This window comes from Stomoxys calcitrans, chromosome 1 (assembly GCF_963082655.1).
Source record: "Stomoxys calcitrans chromosome 1, idStoCalc2.1, whole genome shotgun sequence".
Classification (NCBI taxonomy): Eukaryota; Metazoa; Arthropoda; class Insecta; order Diptera; family Muscidae; genus Stomoxys; species Stomoxys calcitrans.
The window spans coordinates 50,702,716-50,720,509 of NC_081552.1; the positions used below are offsets into that span (position 1 = coordinate 50,702,716).

Below are 17,794 nucleotides of genomic sequence, written 5' to 3' on the forward strand. Positions count from 1 at the left end.
AGACCGTCTACAAAAATCTTGCTCGCTTTAGAAGGCTAATTCAAGTCCCATATTATCCCCATCGATGTGCATGGATCATTGGTTGTTGTTTTTTTTTTTTTTTGACGGGTAAAGCTTGCCGCAAATATTATCCCTAATTAGAGGATTTCCGCCACAAACTACATTTAAGACAATAACATTTTTTAGTTCTCATGGTAGATATGAATAAAATTATTTCCTTTGAAACATGGTATTATTTCCTTGGAAACATAAATATAAGGCGCATTATACATGATATATATTTGATACATGGGGTAAACAATTATGGTTAAACGTAGTAGTTTTTGGAATGTATACGAAATTAAAAATTTAATTTGTTTATGTTAAAAGCGAACTTGGATTAAACCCTTTGCTGTAAAGCAAAGAGTTTAAAATGCCGTGCTAGGTATGTTGCAAATGAAAAAAACAAAAACATTTATTCTTATTTAAAAAATAAATAGGAATAAAAACAAAACAAAAATTAAAATAAAATTAACAAAATTAAAATAAAATTAACAAAACTAACAAAAAAAACTTTACTTGGGTTTGAACCCCTAATCTTTGTCTTGCTAAACGATAACACTAGCCTTCCAACCACCGAAGGCATATCACTCAGCGCAACCTAATGTTGAATATACCAAAATGGATTTATTGCGCAACCAGCAAAAAACACAAAAATAGGAAATGTGTTGTAAACCAGCGAATGGTGGAAATATTTTTAAAACACAGCATAAATATTTACCTGCGACAGCTAGTGACGGTTTCGAAGTTGGTGGCGGTGGTACGATGGGTAATTTACGACTGGATGATGTCGAAGCTGCAGCTGAGTTCGGCGTTGGTTTTGGCTTTGTAACTGAAGTTGGAGTTTGTGTTCTTATTGAGGATGGACTAAAAGTTGTAAGAGGTTTGGAGACTTCCGAAGCAACACTCACTGTTGGGAGCTTATTTAATTTTGTGTTTTGTTGCTTCTGCTTGCTCAACGCTTCAGCAATTTTCCGATCCAAGCCAGACTGCTGTAATTTTCGCACATCTATTGGTCTAATTGTGCGAATTAAACGTTTGCTCCCTGCACCTTCTAAAGATTTTTTCGTTTGATCGGTTTTTACTACAATCGCTCCCGCCGTCATAGTGGCTTCAATGCTTTGGCTCTTAGGTGTTTTAATAGCTGCAACATTTTTATTGTTGTTATTGCCAGCAGAGGCATTTGCATGCGTTTTATCTGAAACACTGGCACTCGATGGGGTGGAACTCTGTGTTCCACCCGAAGTTGCCAACCCAATGGAACCATTATTATTGAAATTCTCTTGTGATGAATTCATTTTTAGATTTAAATATTTTTTTTTTCGATATTTTGATGAAAGAAATTCACATATTTAGCACTTTTTTATTATTTTCGCAATGCCACTGAGACTTTATTTCACATTTTCTTTCATTCCATCATCATTCTTGACTAGCAGACGAACAACTTATACGATGACGACGTCATTAGACGCGTGCTTTTTTCTGCTGAATTGAGTTACTTAATTATCAACTTTTTGCATAGATTTTCACGGAGTTTTTTACATTTATCTGGAGTAAACACTTTATAAAACAAATTCCCTATGAATCTCTGATAACTTCTCACTAATTTACATCAAGAACATGTGGTGACACCAAGGATTCATGGAAAAGTTTGCGACCTTTTCTTTTTGTTTAAGAATGACGGCAACAATTCAATCACAATAGAACGATTTGACATATATTGACAACTGCAATTGTCAAATTACTGAGGTACGTATAGGCTGGTACTACGTTTTTCTTTTGGGGAAAAATTTCCCTGAACCGTTCTTTCGGTGGTTTGCAAGGTTACCACATTTGATTATTTCTTTGACAAAAATGTTCCCATTTACATATAAAAATTAATTTGACAACAACCAATTTATCAGCTGCTTACGCACATGTTTACACACATATGTGAGTGTGTGGACCGTACCAAATTCATATATATTGTTTCAATTTCAACCAAAACCCACCCTTTCTAAATTAATAAATAATGAAACACAAAACTATTGTATATAAAAAGAAACGAAATCAGCTTTTATTTGTAAAAGTAATTAGATTTTGTAGCATTTTCGTTGGTTGGTCGTTATTGTACGCCCAGATTTATTGCAATAGCTTGTTATGAAGGAAATTTTTTTATTTATTTTAGAAGTAAAGGGTGATTTTTTTGAGGTTAGGATTTTCATGCATTAGTATTTGACAGATCACGTGGGATTTCAGACATGGTGTCAAAGAGAAAGATGCTCAGTATGCTTTGACATTTCATCATGAATAGACTTACTAACGAGCAACGCTTGCAAATCATTGAATTTTATTACCAAAATCAGTGTTCGGTTCGAAATGTGTTCAAATTTTGACAAATTTTGTTCAGCGATGAGGCTCATTTCTGGTTGAATGGCTACGTAAATAAGCAAAATTGCCGCATTTGGAGTGAAGAGCAACCAGAAGCCGTTCAAGAACTGCCCATGCATCCCGAAAAATGCACTGTTTGGTGTGGTTTGTACGCTGGTGGAATCATTGGACCGTATTTTTTCAAAGATGCTGTTGGACGCAACGTTACGGTGAATGAACACATTTCGAACCGAACACTGATTTTGGTAATAAAATTCAATGATTTGCAAGCGTTGCTCGTTAGTAAGTCTATTCATGATGCAATGTCAAAGCATACTGAGCATCTTTCTCTTTGACACCATGTCTGATATCCCACGTGATCTGTCAAATACTAATGCATGAAAATCCTAACCTCAAAAAAATCACCCTTTATATTTATTTATTTTTTTATATTTATATACAAAAAATTTCTTATTTATGAATCCACAAATATTATTTTTTCCACCCCTAGTAAGTACATGTGAGCAATATCACTAACACTAACAAACACTTTGGCGCCTTGAAATGTAAATTTCTCCTAGATGAAAAAACAAGTTATGGCGAAACGAACACTTATATATTTGTAGCTCATTTTTTTATAAAGAATTTACCGCGAAAACCGAATATAGTACCAACGTTAGCGTAATAATACCAAGGAATAAGCGTAATCGACTGTTCACATTTTTATACCCTATATCACCACTGTGGTACAGTGATTATAAATTTGGGCATTTGTTTGCAATGCTAAAGGCGCTATTACACGACATGTAGATGTCTCATAACATGTCACTTTTTGTATTCACATGTAAATGAAAATGTTTGTCAAAATTTACATACGACTCATCATTTTTGCTATTACACCTGTATGTTATTTTCGTATGATATAACCTAAAGCTGATTTTGTATACGTAATAATTGTTAAAATTGTGAGAAAGCTAGTTAAATCATAAATTTGTGAAAACAATTTAATTTGGGCTTGCTTTCATTCGACTGACAACAAAAACAGCTGATTTCTTTATGTTTTTGTCAGAAGGAATAAAGCACGCTCTATCGAAAAAATTACATGTGCTAATTTCAAAAGTGGTTTTCATATGTTTCATTTGTGTCACACGACATATACAACTCTACATGTGCTAAATTTGACATGTAATAAGACATCTACATGCCGTGTAATAGAGCCTCAAGGGTTTTCTATTCCGCTTTCGGAATAGTCGCGGAAATCTTAAATTGTTCCGCGAGCGGAATTTGACAGTTGTTTTGTTTTTATTTTAATATCAAAAGACGTTTTTGATCTGCACTTATGGTTTTATTTTTTTTTTTGCAAATAATTTATTATTTTTTGTATTAAAAACGAACAGTTGAAACCAATAAAACATAAATGATGCCGACAATGGTGTCACCACTAAAATTTATCTTTGCCTTTTTCCTCACTATAAACACAATTTTCACCTATTTTCCTCCAGTGTTTCGCCGACGTTTTTTTATATGGACAGCATTCCGCATAAAAAGCTGAACAAAATACTCAGCATAAGAAGAAGAGGTAAATTTTTGATTTAAAAAAAAATCGGTTCAGATTTAGATATAGCTCCCATATACAGTCGAATTTCTGTATTACGAACTTCACTATAACGAATTGTTCTCTATAACGAATAAAAATTGAAAACACAATCTTTTTCAACAATTTGCACCACTCTTCTCTATAACGAATACTTCTCTGTAACGAATTGTTTTGTTTGTTTAACACAGCTTGAAATTCTCACACAATTCTCTACAACGAAATTTTTCGCAGACTGTTTTTTTATTGAAGTTCACACAAGAAAAAGTTGGAACAAAACGAAATTCATTCAATTCACGCACCTGCAGACAGCCACAAAATAAAAGTTGTTGTAAAATACCTTTGCATTGACTACGATGCCTAGTTTCTCGTCATGGCTGAATTATTTTAAAGCGTTGTCTCATATGTACAACAACATAAAAACCATATGGTGAAGTCTCCATCTTGCTATCAAGCTCATCGACATTTTGACAACACAAACAAAGAAATGTGCCTGCGTGGGTGAACGTGTGCAGAGAGTGTGCGTACGTGAGCATACAATATGCGAGAATGAATATAACAACAAAGAGAATGCAAACAAAAATATAACATCTTAATACCGTCAAATCTGGCCGGTTGTTAACAGTAGTTTGCGTGATACCACCTTTTTAAATCTGCCTTGGTTTCTCGTATATACCAGAACCAAAATATATTAACCCAGGTAGTGTACAGCAAACAGCTGAGTACAATTTTTTCTCACGAAATGCACTATCCATCAACGAGATTTGGTTGTGTGTGCGTTATAATTAAGAGCCATAACTCACAACCGACAAAAAATGGCGCGAACTAGTAACATACTGTTACAATTGGGTTTATTAGTTTAAAGGTCCCTTTAGTTTAATTTCCCGTATTTTAAAATGCAATTTGTAACCGTTTTCTTATTACGTCATCACACATTGTTTCTAGAATTTCTTTATTGTTCTTTGTTGTTATTCTCTTATTCGTAATAATGTCTGTTGTATTGCTTTCGTTTGGCTCCACGCCATGCTTATTCCTTGTTCTGCACTCAAGGAAGTGGAAAACCATCTCAGGCGATATCATTTTTTAGTCTTATTATGTCTCGGTACGTGATAAAACGTGTCACCTGGCGATATATTCCAACGAAAAACTAAAAAGGGACTACAAAAAGTTTAAAATTCAATTAGTGCGTAATTAGAAAAAAATAGTAAATTATTTTTTCAAAATTTTTCGGTTGTTAGGGCGAAGATCACTTATATCTGTATTTCTAATCTCTTTATTTATTCTCCTGTCGATCTTAAAGATCGAAGATTGTTTTCAATGATTTAACACGACTGGAATTTGAACAATCAACCTCCCGATTGCGAGGCGTATGCTCACCCTCTGTGCTACACGCCTTACAAGGCGGATTTAAAAAAGTGATCTCACGCGAACAGCTGTTAACAGCCGGTTATGTTTGACGGTATTAAAATGTCAGATTTTTGTTTGCATGCTCTTTGTTGTTATCATCTTTCTTGCATATTCTTTGCTCATGCATGAATACGTATACACACATGCACCGAAAATATTTTGTGTGTGTTGGCAAAACGTCGATTAGCTTGACGACAAGATGGCGGATTGCTCCATATGATTTGTGGTTGTTGTACAAATTAGACCACCTTTAATTTAATTTACGTCTTACTTGATTACAGCAGGCTAAAGGCTCTATCATACTTCATATTCTTGTCTTATGACATACCACTTTTTATGTAGCATTGGTATTTCATTATGTGTGTCAAACTTGCCCATTAATACACCATTCATCATTTATGCTATCACACTACTGTGCTTTTGTATGACAGTAGTGATTTTTTATGGCTACAAATTGTTAAAGATTCATTCACCTTGCAACAAAAACAGCAGATTTCTTCATGTTTTTGTCAGAAGGAATACAGCACCGCTCTTATCGAAAAAATAAAACCCCGTTTACACTGTTCATTAAATCCGGATTTAAAGCTCTCGTCAACTGATTTTATAAAGGGAAAAGAGATGATCGAGCCATTAAATCCGGATTTTAAGAGCAGTGTAAATAGGATTTAACAGTGCTATTTTGAAAAGTCATTTTCATGTGTTATTTTTATTCGTATCACACTATATGTCCAACTTCATGGTGCAAATAAGAGGTAGTGTCATTAGCACAACAACAAAAATCTACTCTCAACGAAACCACTTTCAGTGTTTTATATTTTATTTTCATCATTTTAACATTTTTATTGCTTATGTGTTGAATATCGGATCAAAAAAAAACATATTTTTATGATTTTAGAAAAAAAAATCACAGCTGTGTTATCAGGACTTAGATTTACTGCAAAACCAAAACAAAAATAAAAAATTGTACTCAGCTGTTCGCATGGCCTCAATATAAATGCATCCTGCTGCAACTTTAATAATACTGACTTCATTCACAGCGAAAATGGCTATTAAATTATTGCGAAAGCCGAAGGAAAGTCAAACAACAACACACAACGAAGACATCAATACCACAGCAGAGTTCATACGACCCATTTCGTTTAATTACATTTGCAATTAAAATTGTGCGAAATTTATACTGCTGCGACATGTCGCTACTATTTTGCTCGTTTTATAGTGCGTTTTGACAGTCGTTCGTGTGAAAAGCCGAAGTCAGTACTAGGCTTATGACAAGAACATGTAGTGTGATGGCACCTTTTCGTGCTTGTTTGCATTCTTTCTTTTCGGGTTTTTTACATTTTACGCATGAGTTTATGATGACCGATTGTCTGCAAATTACATTTTAATTAAAAAAAAACGCAAAATACATCTTTTAAATTGGCGTAAGAGGATCGTTTTAACAAGAAAGTGCCCCGACAAGAACTTTGAAACTTGGAGAAGTTTGTAAAATTTGAACGATACTTGTCTTGAAAGCAGTGTTTTGTGTTGTTGCCAAATCCAATTGAAACAGGTTAATAATTATATGGGCGAGCTTTACACGCGCTTCCATCGCCAGGACAAAATGCAAATTTGTCCGTGAACATTCCACTAAGAAACTTCTCACATATCACTGCTAGGACGAAACTTTTAAAATCATACGTTAAGTCTTTAGTTCAATTTTACTACTGTAGTTCCTTTTGAATAAAGCCCTATTTCACAATATTCACATAAGCTATTATATAAACAATATTGTTCGATTCGGCTGGAATTTAGATTATAATTTATAGGGGCCCCGACGATAGTTATTTTAAATATGATACAACTCTAACCATATTTGGATACCGTCACCATATAAACCGATTACTCGATTTAACTTCATGAAGCCGTAGAGAGCTATTTTTTAAAGCCTAGTACTGACTTTATTCGCAGCGAATATACCTATTAAATTTTTGTGAAATTCGAAAGACTCATTCTTGGCCCGAACACAAACAAAAGTCAACAACAACACATAACATAGACAATAGCATCGAAGCAGTTCCTTGCAGGAAGTTTGGGGTATATTCACCCTATTAACATAAATTACCGGTCATATCACTAGTCATTCTAGTCCATTGCGTGGTTGCTTTGAGGTTTTTTTCTTTTCCCAGAATAGACCGGTGAAAACACCGGTATAAATGTCTCTATGTTAGGGACAGTTCGTTTTTTCATAAGTATGCAATCATTGTTTTTGGTGATTTTCTTGTACACGCACCGTATTATAAAAAACGACGTAGCTCTGGGTGAGTTTTTTTGCTTCGAACAAAACATACCAAAATAAAACAACAACTTAAACCGTTACTAGTGCGCAGAGAAGTTGGTGTTTTTGCTTTGGCTGCAGTTTGACATAAAAGCAGGTAAGTACAGAAATATTTGCTAAATCCAAATAATATGCGCTAAATGATGCATAAAAAATTAATTATTTTTTTACTCTTTTTTTAGAAGCAATTCCACTGATGATAAATGATAGAAGGACAACGCAACAGTTTAGAAAAGCGATATATTTAATAAAAAGAAGATATTTAAAAACTAAAGGCACTATATTTGCTTTTCGCGATATTTTTCGCCGATTAATTTTCATAGAAAATGGATTTTAAAGCAAAAAAACTTGCTGATTTCATTCAGTAGGATATTCATTACTTATGGTAAAATTTCAATAAAATTGTCATTTTATCATTGTTATTTGCGTAGAAAAAACAACATAAAAAATAAATAAAGTTAAGTTTTGTTGTATATGTTGTTTCTTTATATTTCTTAAATTAGAAAACAAAAACAAAAATACAAGTTTGCTTTTTTGTTCTAACGGTACTTTTGTCTAATAAGATGAAATTATGACAACCAAAAAGTCTGCGTTCACTTTGTTTACTTCGAAAGTACCGTTACTTTTTATGATGCTTGTTCTTATTTTTGATCAGTTTCAGTTCATTATCATAACAAGTGATAGTTACACGAGTTTTTTTAAAAAATTATAAATTTGGAAACATGAAAACTAAAGGAAAGGAAATATGCATATCTGAAAGAAAAATAATTATTAAATTGTGGAAAGAAGGACAAAGCTTTAGAAATACTGGTGGAACCGTTGGAAGAACGTATTCTTCTGTCCAGCGCGTAATTAATAATTACAAAGAAACCGGCATTATAACTTCAAAGCTTCGGCCTGGGCGTCCAAACAAATTATCCGTTAGAGAAGAGCGCAAAGTGATTAATATGGCAAGCAACAACCCTCGTACCAAAACAAAATTGTTGAAAATATTAAAACAATGTTTAAAAAAAGTATCTGTGCCGAAACTGCCAGAAAAATATTACATAGAGCTGGATTTTATGGAAGAGTTGCTCGAAGAAAGCCGTATATTTCAGGCATAAACAGACAAAATCACCAGTTCTCAACCCCATTGAGCATCTTTGGGATCTTTATATACCTATTACACGTTTTATCCGCAATAAAAAAAAGTTTTTTTATTAATGCAAAACATATCAATTATTTCCTTTTATTAAATTGGTAAAAATGTTATTTGAGAAAAGGCACAACTTTCAAATAAATTAATTTATTGAGTTAGTAACCGCTTTAATTAGATTTTTGAGCTTGTCATAAATCCAAATTACAAAATTGTTAATCAATAATACAAATTCGTGTCCGATTAGGTCAGATTTCAGCGAATTTTTTAATTCAATGTACACATGTTTTTAATGGACCATGTTTTTAATTTTTTCTGTGGATGATGAAGGTTCATGTAGGTCTACGCGTTCAGTCCCATGGCAGCCGGTTGTACGTACCTACATGTACAACATACAAAACAACAACAACAATGAAATTATGGAGGATGGTTAATAGGATGATGACTTTTTTTTCAAAAATTATTTCCTGTTGCACGAGTGAATGAAATGTTGTCTATTTTTTCCATTTAAATATTAAAAATGGTCACGCACAAGCCACTTTGAAATTAAATTTTTGTGAAATTTTAAAATCATTTTGTATGTGAGTTTTTTTTTTATCGAATAACCATATACATAAGATTTTATCTAAACTCGAATAAAAACTCATCAAAACTTGATAGAGGGTAACGAGGTTTTAAAAAAGTCATCCACCCTAGTGGTCAATTTCTATTTATTTCTTACGTTGTTGTGGATGCATTGAGGAAGCTAGTGATGGTCATTGGGCTTGGCATAAAGCCCTGACAGGCTGAGCTGGTACTACTCACCAGAAGGTGTAAGCTTGTTGTTTTCGGGTTAGCAGGCGCTATCACTATTGATAGGGGTCATGGAATTGCAATTCCAAGACTTTGACACATAAAGAGGCAGACTTATGCAGGGTTTTTGGGGATAGGGAGGAGTTATGGACGGTTGGGCATCAATTCTTCCACTGCACTGCAGTAGAGGGGGGAAGGCATAGGTTCATGTATGAAAATTAGTTGAATGTTCCGTATACTGATTAGCTGCAGCTTTTCACCCTAACCGTACATAATTATAACAACCACAACAGCAACAAACTTAAAACGAACCTCAGCGTACGTGTTCTTACTTTTTTCGTCATAGGAGAGGCACATCCCGGAGTCCCTTCTCCACACGCTTCTGGTCCGTGCCGGGATTGAAAAGAACCCTGGACCCTGGTTCTGTTCGGTTTTCCAGAACCGCCTCCATCATCGGTCGGTGTCGGTGTGGTGTAACCGGTGCATGGAGTGGGTGCAATTTCGATCTTGCTCTGGCCTTACGTCACTACGGGAGTATAGTCGTACTGAATATGTTGCAAGGTGCTGTGCAAACATAGGCAGCAGTGGGTAACAAGCGTCGTCGTAGCGTTCTGAGTCCTCGTCGTCGGGCTATGTGACCCCTCCTGTGCTGCAATATGTATACCCCAGTCTCAATATTGCTGGACCAGTGCCCGGAAGTGTATCTTTCATGCAATTGAATTACAATGGTCTCCGAGGCAAGATCACCTATCACTTTTGGTGAGATGACCCAGGTTATTCATTCCATTCGTCATATCCGTGCAGTTATGGCAGCAGATGGGGTGTATGTGGTCCTTAGAGAACGACCGCCTCCGATTGCACCTGAAGAAATTAACCTCCTCCGGCAAACCAGATTAGTTCTGACTCAATTACGACCCGGCAGATGCAGGCGTCTCAATTCCTACAGAGCAAGGATTAATACCTACGTGCAGGATGTGTGTCTCGATTGTGATCTGGGATTATACGACACACATCACCTGTTTAAGTACACAGCCAGACCCACTCGACACAGACCCAGATCCTTCTGGACGCATCTCATCTTAGTCGCAGAGTTCCTGGATCTGGGTATTCAACAGAGTCCAGCAGATGAAAGATTGAACGCAACACACTGCTACAACAAAAACCTTAAGGCAAAATTATAAAATTTTTGTTTTGAAGTTTGTGTTTATTTTTGTACGATGGATTCAAAGGTGTCTTCAATATATATTCATTTATAGATAGTGACACTTGCCCAATAACAAAATATTGAGTACACTATCTGTCATAATCAGTGATTAGTGCAACTCTGATTTTGTGCATGGTAGCAGTTTGCGCCATTTTTCGTTGGTTGTGTTATATGGTTCTTAACTATAATACACACACAACCAAAACTCGTTGACGGATAGTGAACTTCGCTGTTTATGGAACTCAGCTGTTTACGGTACACTACATGGTAATTATGCCCTGGGTTTGGCCCACACAATATCAGAGTTGCACCAATCACTGATTTTGTCAGATAGTGCACTCAATATTTTGTTGTTGGGCAACTGCCACTACCTGGAAAAGAATATATCTTGACTCCTACTACCTGTAAATGAATATATCTTGGTTGTATAGTTGATTTCGTTGTTTTTGGGCAAGTGACCCAACCTTGTTAATTCAACCATGGTATAATTGAGATTCTCAATGTTCATGGAGGCCTTTTTACGGCATGTGACATAACCTTATTGATTGAACCATGTATATTTTCATCACAAGTTTTTTTGTTTTGCAAACTTTCTATATTTTTTCATGTGTTAAGTAAAGTAAAGTAAATTCTTTATTGAGTCTCTTCTTACTTTGACATTAAATGCTTAACGAACGGTTAACAGCTAAACCTTAGAACTATATATGTCTTGTTCTAAATTTCGATTATGTTGTATATAAGCTTCTTGCTATTTGAGAGAGTATACATGTATGAACATACATCATGTGTTAAGGAACCGCAATGGCTTTTGCTCAATTCAATGTATAGATGACCCATTGTTAATAAAAATTGCTTTTGGCAAAGTGTTGTATTTTAGACATATTTGTTGGTTGTGCATCGTTGTTTTGGTCACAGAACCTAAAGAAACGTCAAAAATAAAAATTAAATTAAACGTCAAAAAGTTTAAAAGAAGAAGAACAATAGAAAAAATATATCAGGAAAAAAGGAGGCGGAATTTGGGAAGCAAAATCAAGTGCATTTTATCATTGATAATTGATAAAAAAAGGGCAAAATAATTGAGTAAAAACTCTTGTAATAAAATATAAAGCAGATATATCAAAATGGTGAGTTTGTACCGAGTAAAATACTTTGACCGCATGTGTAGAACTGTGGAGGTGGCCCTATTTCCTAATTGCCAACAATGCTGAAGTTAGCGAATGATGCAGCAAATTAGGCTCAGCGCTAAGTGCCTTTGATAAGGAATAATGTATTTCAAAATCCCTTCAATAATCCTATCTTGATATTTCAGAGTTTTGCGGATAAGATCACTAGTCTGATGGCCAGGCCCAATCAACAGCCTGGACCAGCAGATGATCAGCCCTGGTACTTCAAATATGGTGTACGATTTCTTGGAATTACAGGAGCTTTCTGTAAGTATACATATGGGTTTTATAATTTTGAGGAAAGAAATAATTTTTGGGACACCTAGCTATATAGCTTTTAATGTTTCTTGAGAAAAAAAATCGGTTTGTGGGCCATAATATGTTGGTAGGAGCATCGATTTTTTTGTGTACCTTTTTTGATTCTTCGATTTTTCCTGTATATGCGTGTATACAGAGTTTGTATGTATGCAAGCCATCGTCGAGTGAGTTTGGTCGTCTCTTGTTATCATTAATTTACGCTCATGTTGTACATGGTGCTTGTTTTTTTTTGTTTTCTGTTGTTTTTTTTTTTTGGCCCAAGAAAGCAGTGGTTTGCGTTTCTGTGGTGGTATCTTTCAGAACGAATATGAGTAAACGTGTGAATGGGTGGGTGGGCGTTCGACTGGTTGTCCTATAACAGTTTTTTTTGTAGGGTACTGGTTTCCGTTAAGTTTGCTGGGTTACTTTTAAGGTCGTTCTGTTACATTTTACATTCTTTTTTGTCATGGGTGACATTGATGTAGAAGGAAAGTATACCACCCCCAAAAACCCCCTTACGCATAGTTAGGTATGTATGCATGTGATTATAGGACAAGAAAACAACAGTTGTTTTTGTATACATTTTTGACAGTAGAAATTACATGGAATATGGGTTGACATTTTCATGCTCCCCTCCACTTGCAAGATTTTCCGAAATGTCAAATACTCTTACATTTAATTATTGTTCTCTAATTGCTGTGATAACAAATTTGAATGAATAAAAAATAATTTGGTAGTAAAATGTGCAAATTATCTATAGGGCTTGGTCAAAAGCTCCCAAATTGGCCCTTAGTTGGTTGTGAATTGCATTTGATTCATCAAATAATAATCATTATTTTTTTGTTGTTCTCAGCAAAAGCAAGTGGATTAAATTACTCTTATGCTTCAATGGTTTCACTTGCGGTTTTTTTTGAAATGGTGTATGACATATACACCCACATAGTAACAGATAAGAGATGCATTCTCAATGTTGAAGGAGGCATGATTACATAAACCACCGACCCACAATAAATAAATGATTTACAATGAGCATTCTGTCGTCTACAACAATAACTTTCATTTATGTTAGTATAGTACAATGAATGTATTTATTTCTATTTAATAGAATGTGCACATTATGGAAAATTTTTGATTTTGATTTTACCAAAGCAGTGTAGACAAATTAAATGCTCTTTGCAGATAGATATTAAGAGACTCAAACGGCGCGGGATAGCTGTGAGCACAACACAGGCTGGAACATTGAGGTCCGATCTGTGTGGTGTTCACTTCTGTCACGAGACGCTTGGCTGCGAGCTACCTGGTACGTCCACAGGTTACGGATAGAGGAATTCTTTAAATGGAGTAGGTGCAACGGCAGTCGCGGCAATCAGGGCTATCGAGCGGAGAGTCTCAGTGAGGGGCCGGATGGCACCGGCTCTTGCACAAATACTGAATGCCTATGATGCTTGATATTACAAGGCTGGTTGTTAGCGCCTTTAAATAACCAATTGCCGCTTGTTTCCGCGGCGATCGGTCCTGAACGAGCCTGCATGGCATTTTAGGTGACAATATTTAGGCATAAATTAATTTGAATTGCCATTAAAAAGATTAAGATAAAGCAAAATAGAATTCCTAATAACTATTTCATCTTAAGAGACCATAAAAAGAAATCAAGAGCCTTACGAGTAAACACTTTAAAGGCGACAGTTTAAAAAATTGAGAAAAAAAAAGTATATAAAAATAAAACAAAACTACAAAAGGCCTTGAAAGACAATGGTATGGTTTTGCTTTATGCATCATCCCAAAACACTATTAACAGCGGTCTCCACTGCAGTCGTACAGTTATCAATCCAGGATCATTCCTGCCCAAAGATTGCTGCCATTCTTCAAATCTGCGGCTACAACAACAACAGCCACATATTTAAAGTGGTCCTTACTGCACTGAGGTTTACGTATTGGGATCGACACAAAACCCGACCCCCTTCGCAAATCAGCGGCTGCAACAATAACACTCACCTTTTAATAGATCGAAGAACGTGCGTGCACTTTTAAACTTGCTGTAGAGTAGCTGGCGCGAAGTGTTCCAAATGCAAACGGTCACAATTCTTTGGGTGAAAATACTTTTTAATTGATTCAAGTGACGAAAATGTGTTGGAGCAATCTAAATTTCCGAATCCTTTCACTTTTATTCGACATGACCACCTTTTGCCTTGACTATTGCTCTGAGTCGGTCATAAAACAAATTGTAAGCTGTACGAACGTGTTGGGTTTCTGAGTAAAACGTTCTCTAATGCGAAAAAATATCGCGTTTACTTAACCGATCGCACGAACTACAATTTGAAACCAAGAACGCCACCCGAAGTAATTTTCCATCTCAAGTGATGGTGTGGGCAACTGTGATCGCTCTCTAATTATTTTCACTGAGTCTAACATCAAAATAAATGCTACTCATTATCGGGAAAAATAATTTGGAATTCTGCTTTGGAGCCGTGAGCATGCAAACATTTCGGTTTTAAACCATGGTCGTTACAACAGCCACATAAAGCACGTGTAAACCAAGAACGGTTAAAATATCATGTTCCGCACTTCATTCCATCCACAATGTGGCTGTCCAATTCGCAAGATGCCAATTCGATGGGTTTTTCTATATAAACCATTTTTGAGAGCATGGTAAGGACTAAAAAGAATGGGCCAAAATATAAGCAGACTACATTCGTGCAGCTTGCAATTCAGTTTTTGACAGACTCAGAGCAACAATTAACTTATTTAATTTTCCCATGAACATTCATTATGGAACAGGGCATACATCTATCATACCGATGAGTGCAGTCCGGTTAAAGTTTAAGCTCAAGGGGGATAAGGGACCTCCTTTCTAGTGCCGAGTGCGATCGGCATGCCGCATAGCGACACTTTTTGGTGGAGAAGTTTAAACATGGTAGAATACATCACAAATATAGCCAAATCTCACGATGATTTGAACCCATGCATTCGGCGTAGTAGGCGAACGTGTTAACCTCTGCGCCACGGTGCAATAGTTATGGCAAAAGTCATACATAACAAAAGTGTATGGATTTTAAAATTTAGATTACTTCAACACATTTTTGTCATTTAATCAATAAAAAAGAATTTCACACAAAAAATGTTGAATTGATTCGTCGTGTTTGCCTTCTACCATGTATATACATTTGTGTACATTTTTTTTTGTCAAAATTTTATTTTATTGAAAACTAGCCGCCTAAACGCCCGCTCCGCTGCGCCTTCTTTATCTTTTTAGGGCGGGGACACTTCGCCCTGAATGCGAGTATCGAATTCGTGCCATTGCAGCCTATGACTTTAAACGCGTTCGAATCCTGGCGAGAACATCGGACAAAGCGGTGTTTATCCCCTTATAATGTTGGCGACATTTGCGAGGTACAATGCCATGCATTGTCATTTAAAAATTTTTCCCCAAAAAGGTGTCGCACTGCGGGACGCCGTTCAGACTCGGCTATAAAAAAGGTCCCTTATCATTAAGTTTAAGCTTGAATCGGAAAGCACTCATTGATGTGTGAGAATTTGCCCCTTCTCTGTTCCTGGTGGTAATGTTCTTCCTTAGGGTAATGTTCTCAATAGGGGAGGGATGGCACCTCAGACATTTCAATCCAAATATGGATATCAAATTCGTGCTGCACTTCCAAATCCCTTTAATTTTAATTTAAATATGAACCTTTTGGAGGGTGTTTTGGGGTTGGGACGGCCACCGGCACTTTGCACTGAAAATAGATATGAAATTCGTTCTTTATTCCCAAAGAAAATGAAGTTAATTTTAGGGAGTGCTTTAGGGCGTACCCCAAAACACTTGGCTCCGAATTTGGATATCAAATTCATTTTCTACTCTCAAAAACCTTGCATTTGAGCCCCATATTGCCATAATGGGTCAAATAACCCACTTGACGTATCTTTAGGAGGAAAAGCGCCACCTAGACTTGAAAGCAAATTTTAATTTCATATTCGTAATCTACTCCCTAATACCTATAATATACCGCTGGGTACTTGGGGTTTTGGGGTAAAGGTGGAGGGTCCGTCCCTTCCGTTATCTGTAAATTATAAAGCCTATAAACCACTGTTTCAAATGTCATCCAAATTGGATGAAAAATGCTCCTTTTATGGGATCAATACTCCATATCGGGAGATCGGTCTATATGGCAGCTATATTCAAATATGGTCCGATATGGACGATATTTGAGAAAAAGGCTTAGAAGGGTACCGGAACTCACTGTGCTCAATTTCACAAAGTAGGATGAAAAATGCTTCTTTTATTGGCTCATTACACAATATCGGGAGGTCGGTATATTTGGCGGCTATATCCCAATATGGTTCGATCTGTACCACATTTGACAGGAATGGGTAGGGGTCTACCAGAACACACTGTATCCATTTTTCATCGAATTCGTGTAGTAAATGGAGCTTTTATGGCCTCAATACCCTATATCGGAAGATCGGTTGGGCGGTCTTAGGGCAGCTATATTCAAATATAATCCGATCTGAACCACACTTCGAAGAAATGAATAGGGGTCTACCAGAACTCACTGTGCCAAATTTCATCGAAATCGGATAAAAAAATACCAATTTATTGCCTCAAGACTAAGTCTGGAGATCGGTCTATATAGCGGCTATATATAACTAAAATCCTATTTTATGAGATTAGAAGATCAAGTTTATATACAAAGAATAGGAAATCAACAATTTTTTGAAAAATGTTTTTATACCCAAGATATCTGCAAAATTAAAAATACCCAAACGAATACCCACAAAAGGTATTTATTGGGTAAATACCCAAGCGTTTCGTATTTACCAATGTTGTTGTTGTTGTAACAATATTTTCATGTGGAGGTGGCGATTCTCGTCATGCTCCTGTAGGTGAACCAGCTCTTTCCAGTTCAAAGAACCGATCGCCGCGGGAATAGGATGACCATGGGTTATTTAAAGGTGCCAATAACTCGCCTTGTCATATCGAGCATCGTAGGCACTCAGTATTTGTGCAAGAGCCGGTGCCACCCGGCCTCTCACTGAGACTCTCCAATCGATACCGCTGATTGTCCGCGACTGCAGATAAAGCTACTCTGGATGAGGCATTACACTATTCAATTTTGTGTTTTGGGTTACCATAATGGGGCATACAAAGTTTCGCTTTGTATCGATGCACCAATCTCCGAGAACAGGCGTTTTTAAAATCGGGATTAGGGGGAAGGTCCGCCCCTTCTCGGAAATCATAAAATGGGGCATACTATATTTATATATTATTGTATATTTTACTTTATATGAAACAAAATTCCACTTTAAATATTTATTTTCGATTAAGGGTGATTTTGTAAGAGCTATAGGAAAGTTTTTCAACAACAAAAAAAAAACGCATAAAATTCAGAAAAATTAAATCTTTATTCGATAGTATGGTCCATATAATTTACCGTTTGGAGATTATTTCATGCAAATGTTGACCGTGACTTCGCCTCAAAAGGTCCATCGGATTATTCCAATTTTG

The 17,794-nt window shown here is 36.0% G+C and overlaps 2 protein-coding genes across 4 annotated transcripts in view; one reads left to right on the plus strand and one right to left on the minus strand.

Moving 5' to 3' along the window:
- LOC106085507 (uncharacterized) overlaps positions 1 to 1,711 on the minus strand; it is a 41,457-nt gene extending 39,746 nt beyond the window's left edge. For both annotated transcript variants that reach the window (XM_013249784.2, XM_013249783.2), the window contains exon 1: positions 761 to 1,711. In XM_013249784.2, the coding sequence (XP_013105238.2) occupies positions 761 to 1,337 (577 nt within the window). In that variant the 5' untranslated portion in view covers positions 1,338 to 1,711. The remainder of the gene's footprint in view (positions 1 to 760) is intronic.
- A 10,073-nt stretch (positions 1,712 to 11,784) lies between these two features.
- LOC106085508 (calcium channel flower) overlaps positions 11,785 to 17,794 on the plus strand; it is a 42,130-nt gene continuing 36,120 nt past the window's right edge. Inside the window, exons 1-2 of one of the 2 annotated variants that reach the window (XM_013249786.2) lie at positions 11,785 to 11,958; positions 12,144 to 12,264. In XM_013249786.2, coding sequence (XP_013105240.1) covers positions 11,956 to 11,958; positions 12,144 to 12,264 — 124 coding nt within the window. In that variant the 5' untranslated portion in view covers positions 11,785 to 11,955. The remainder of the gene's footprint in view (positions 11,959 to 12,143; positions 12,265 to 17,794) is intronic. The other variant, XM_013249785.2, reaches the window with a different exon arrangement.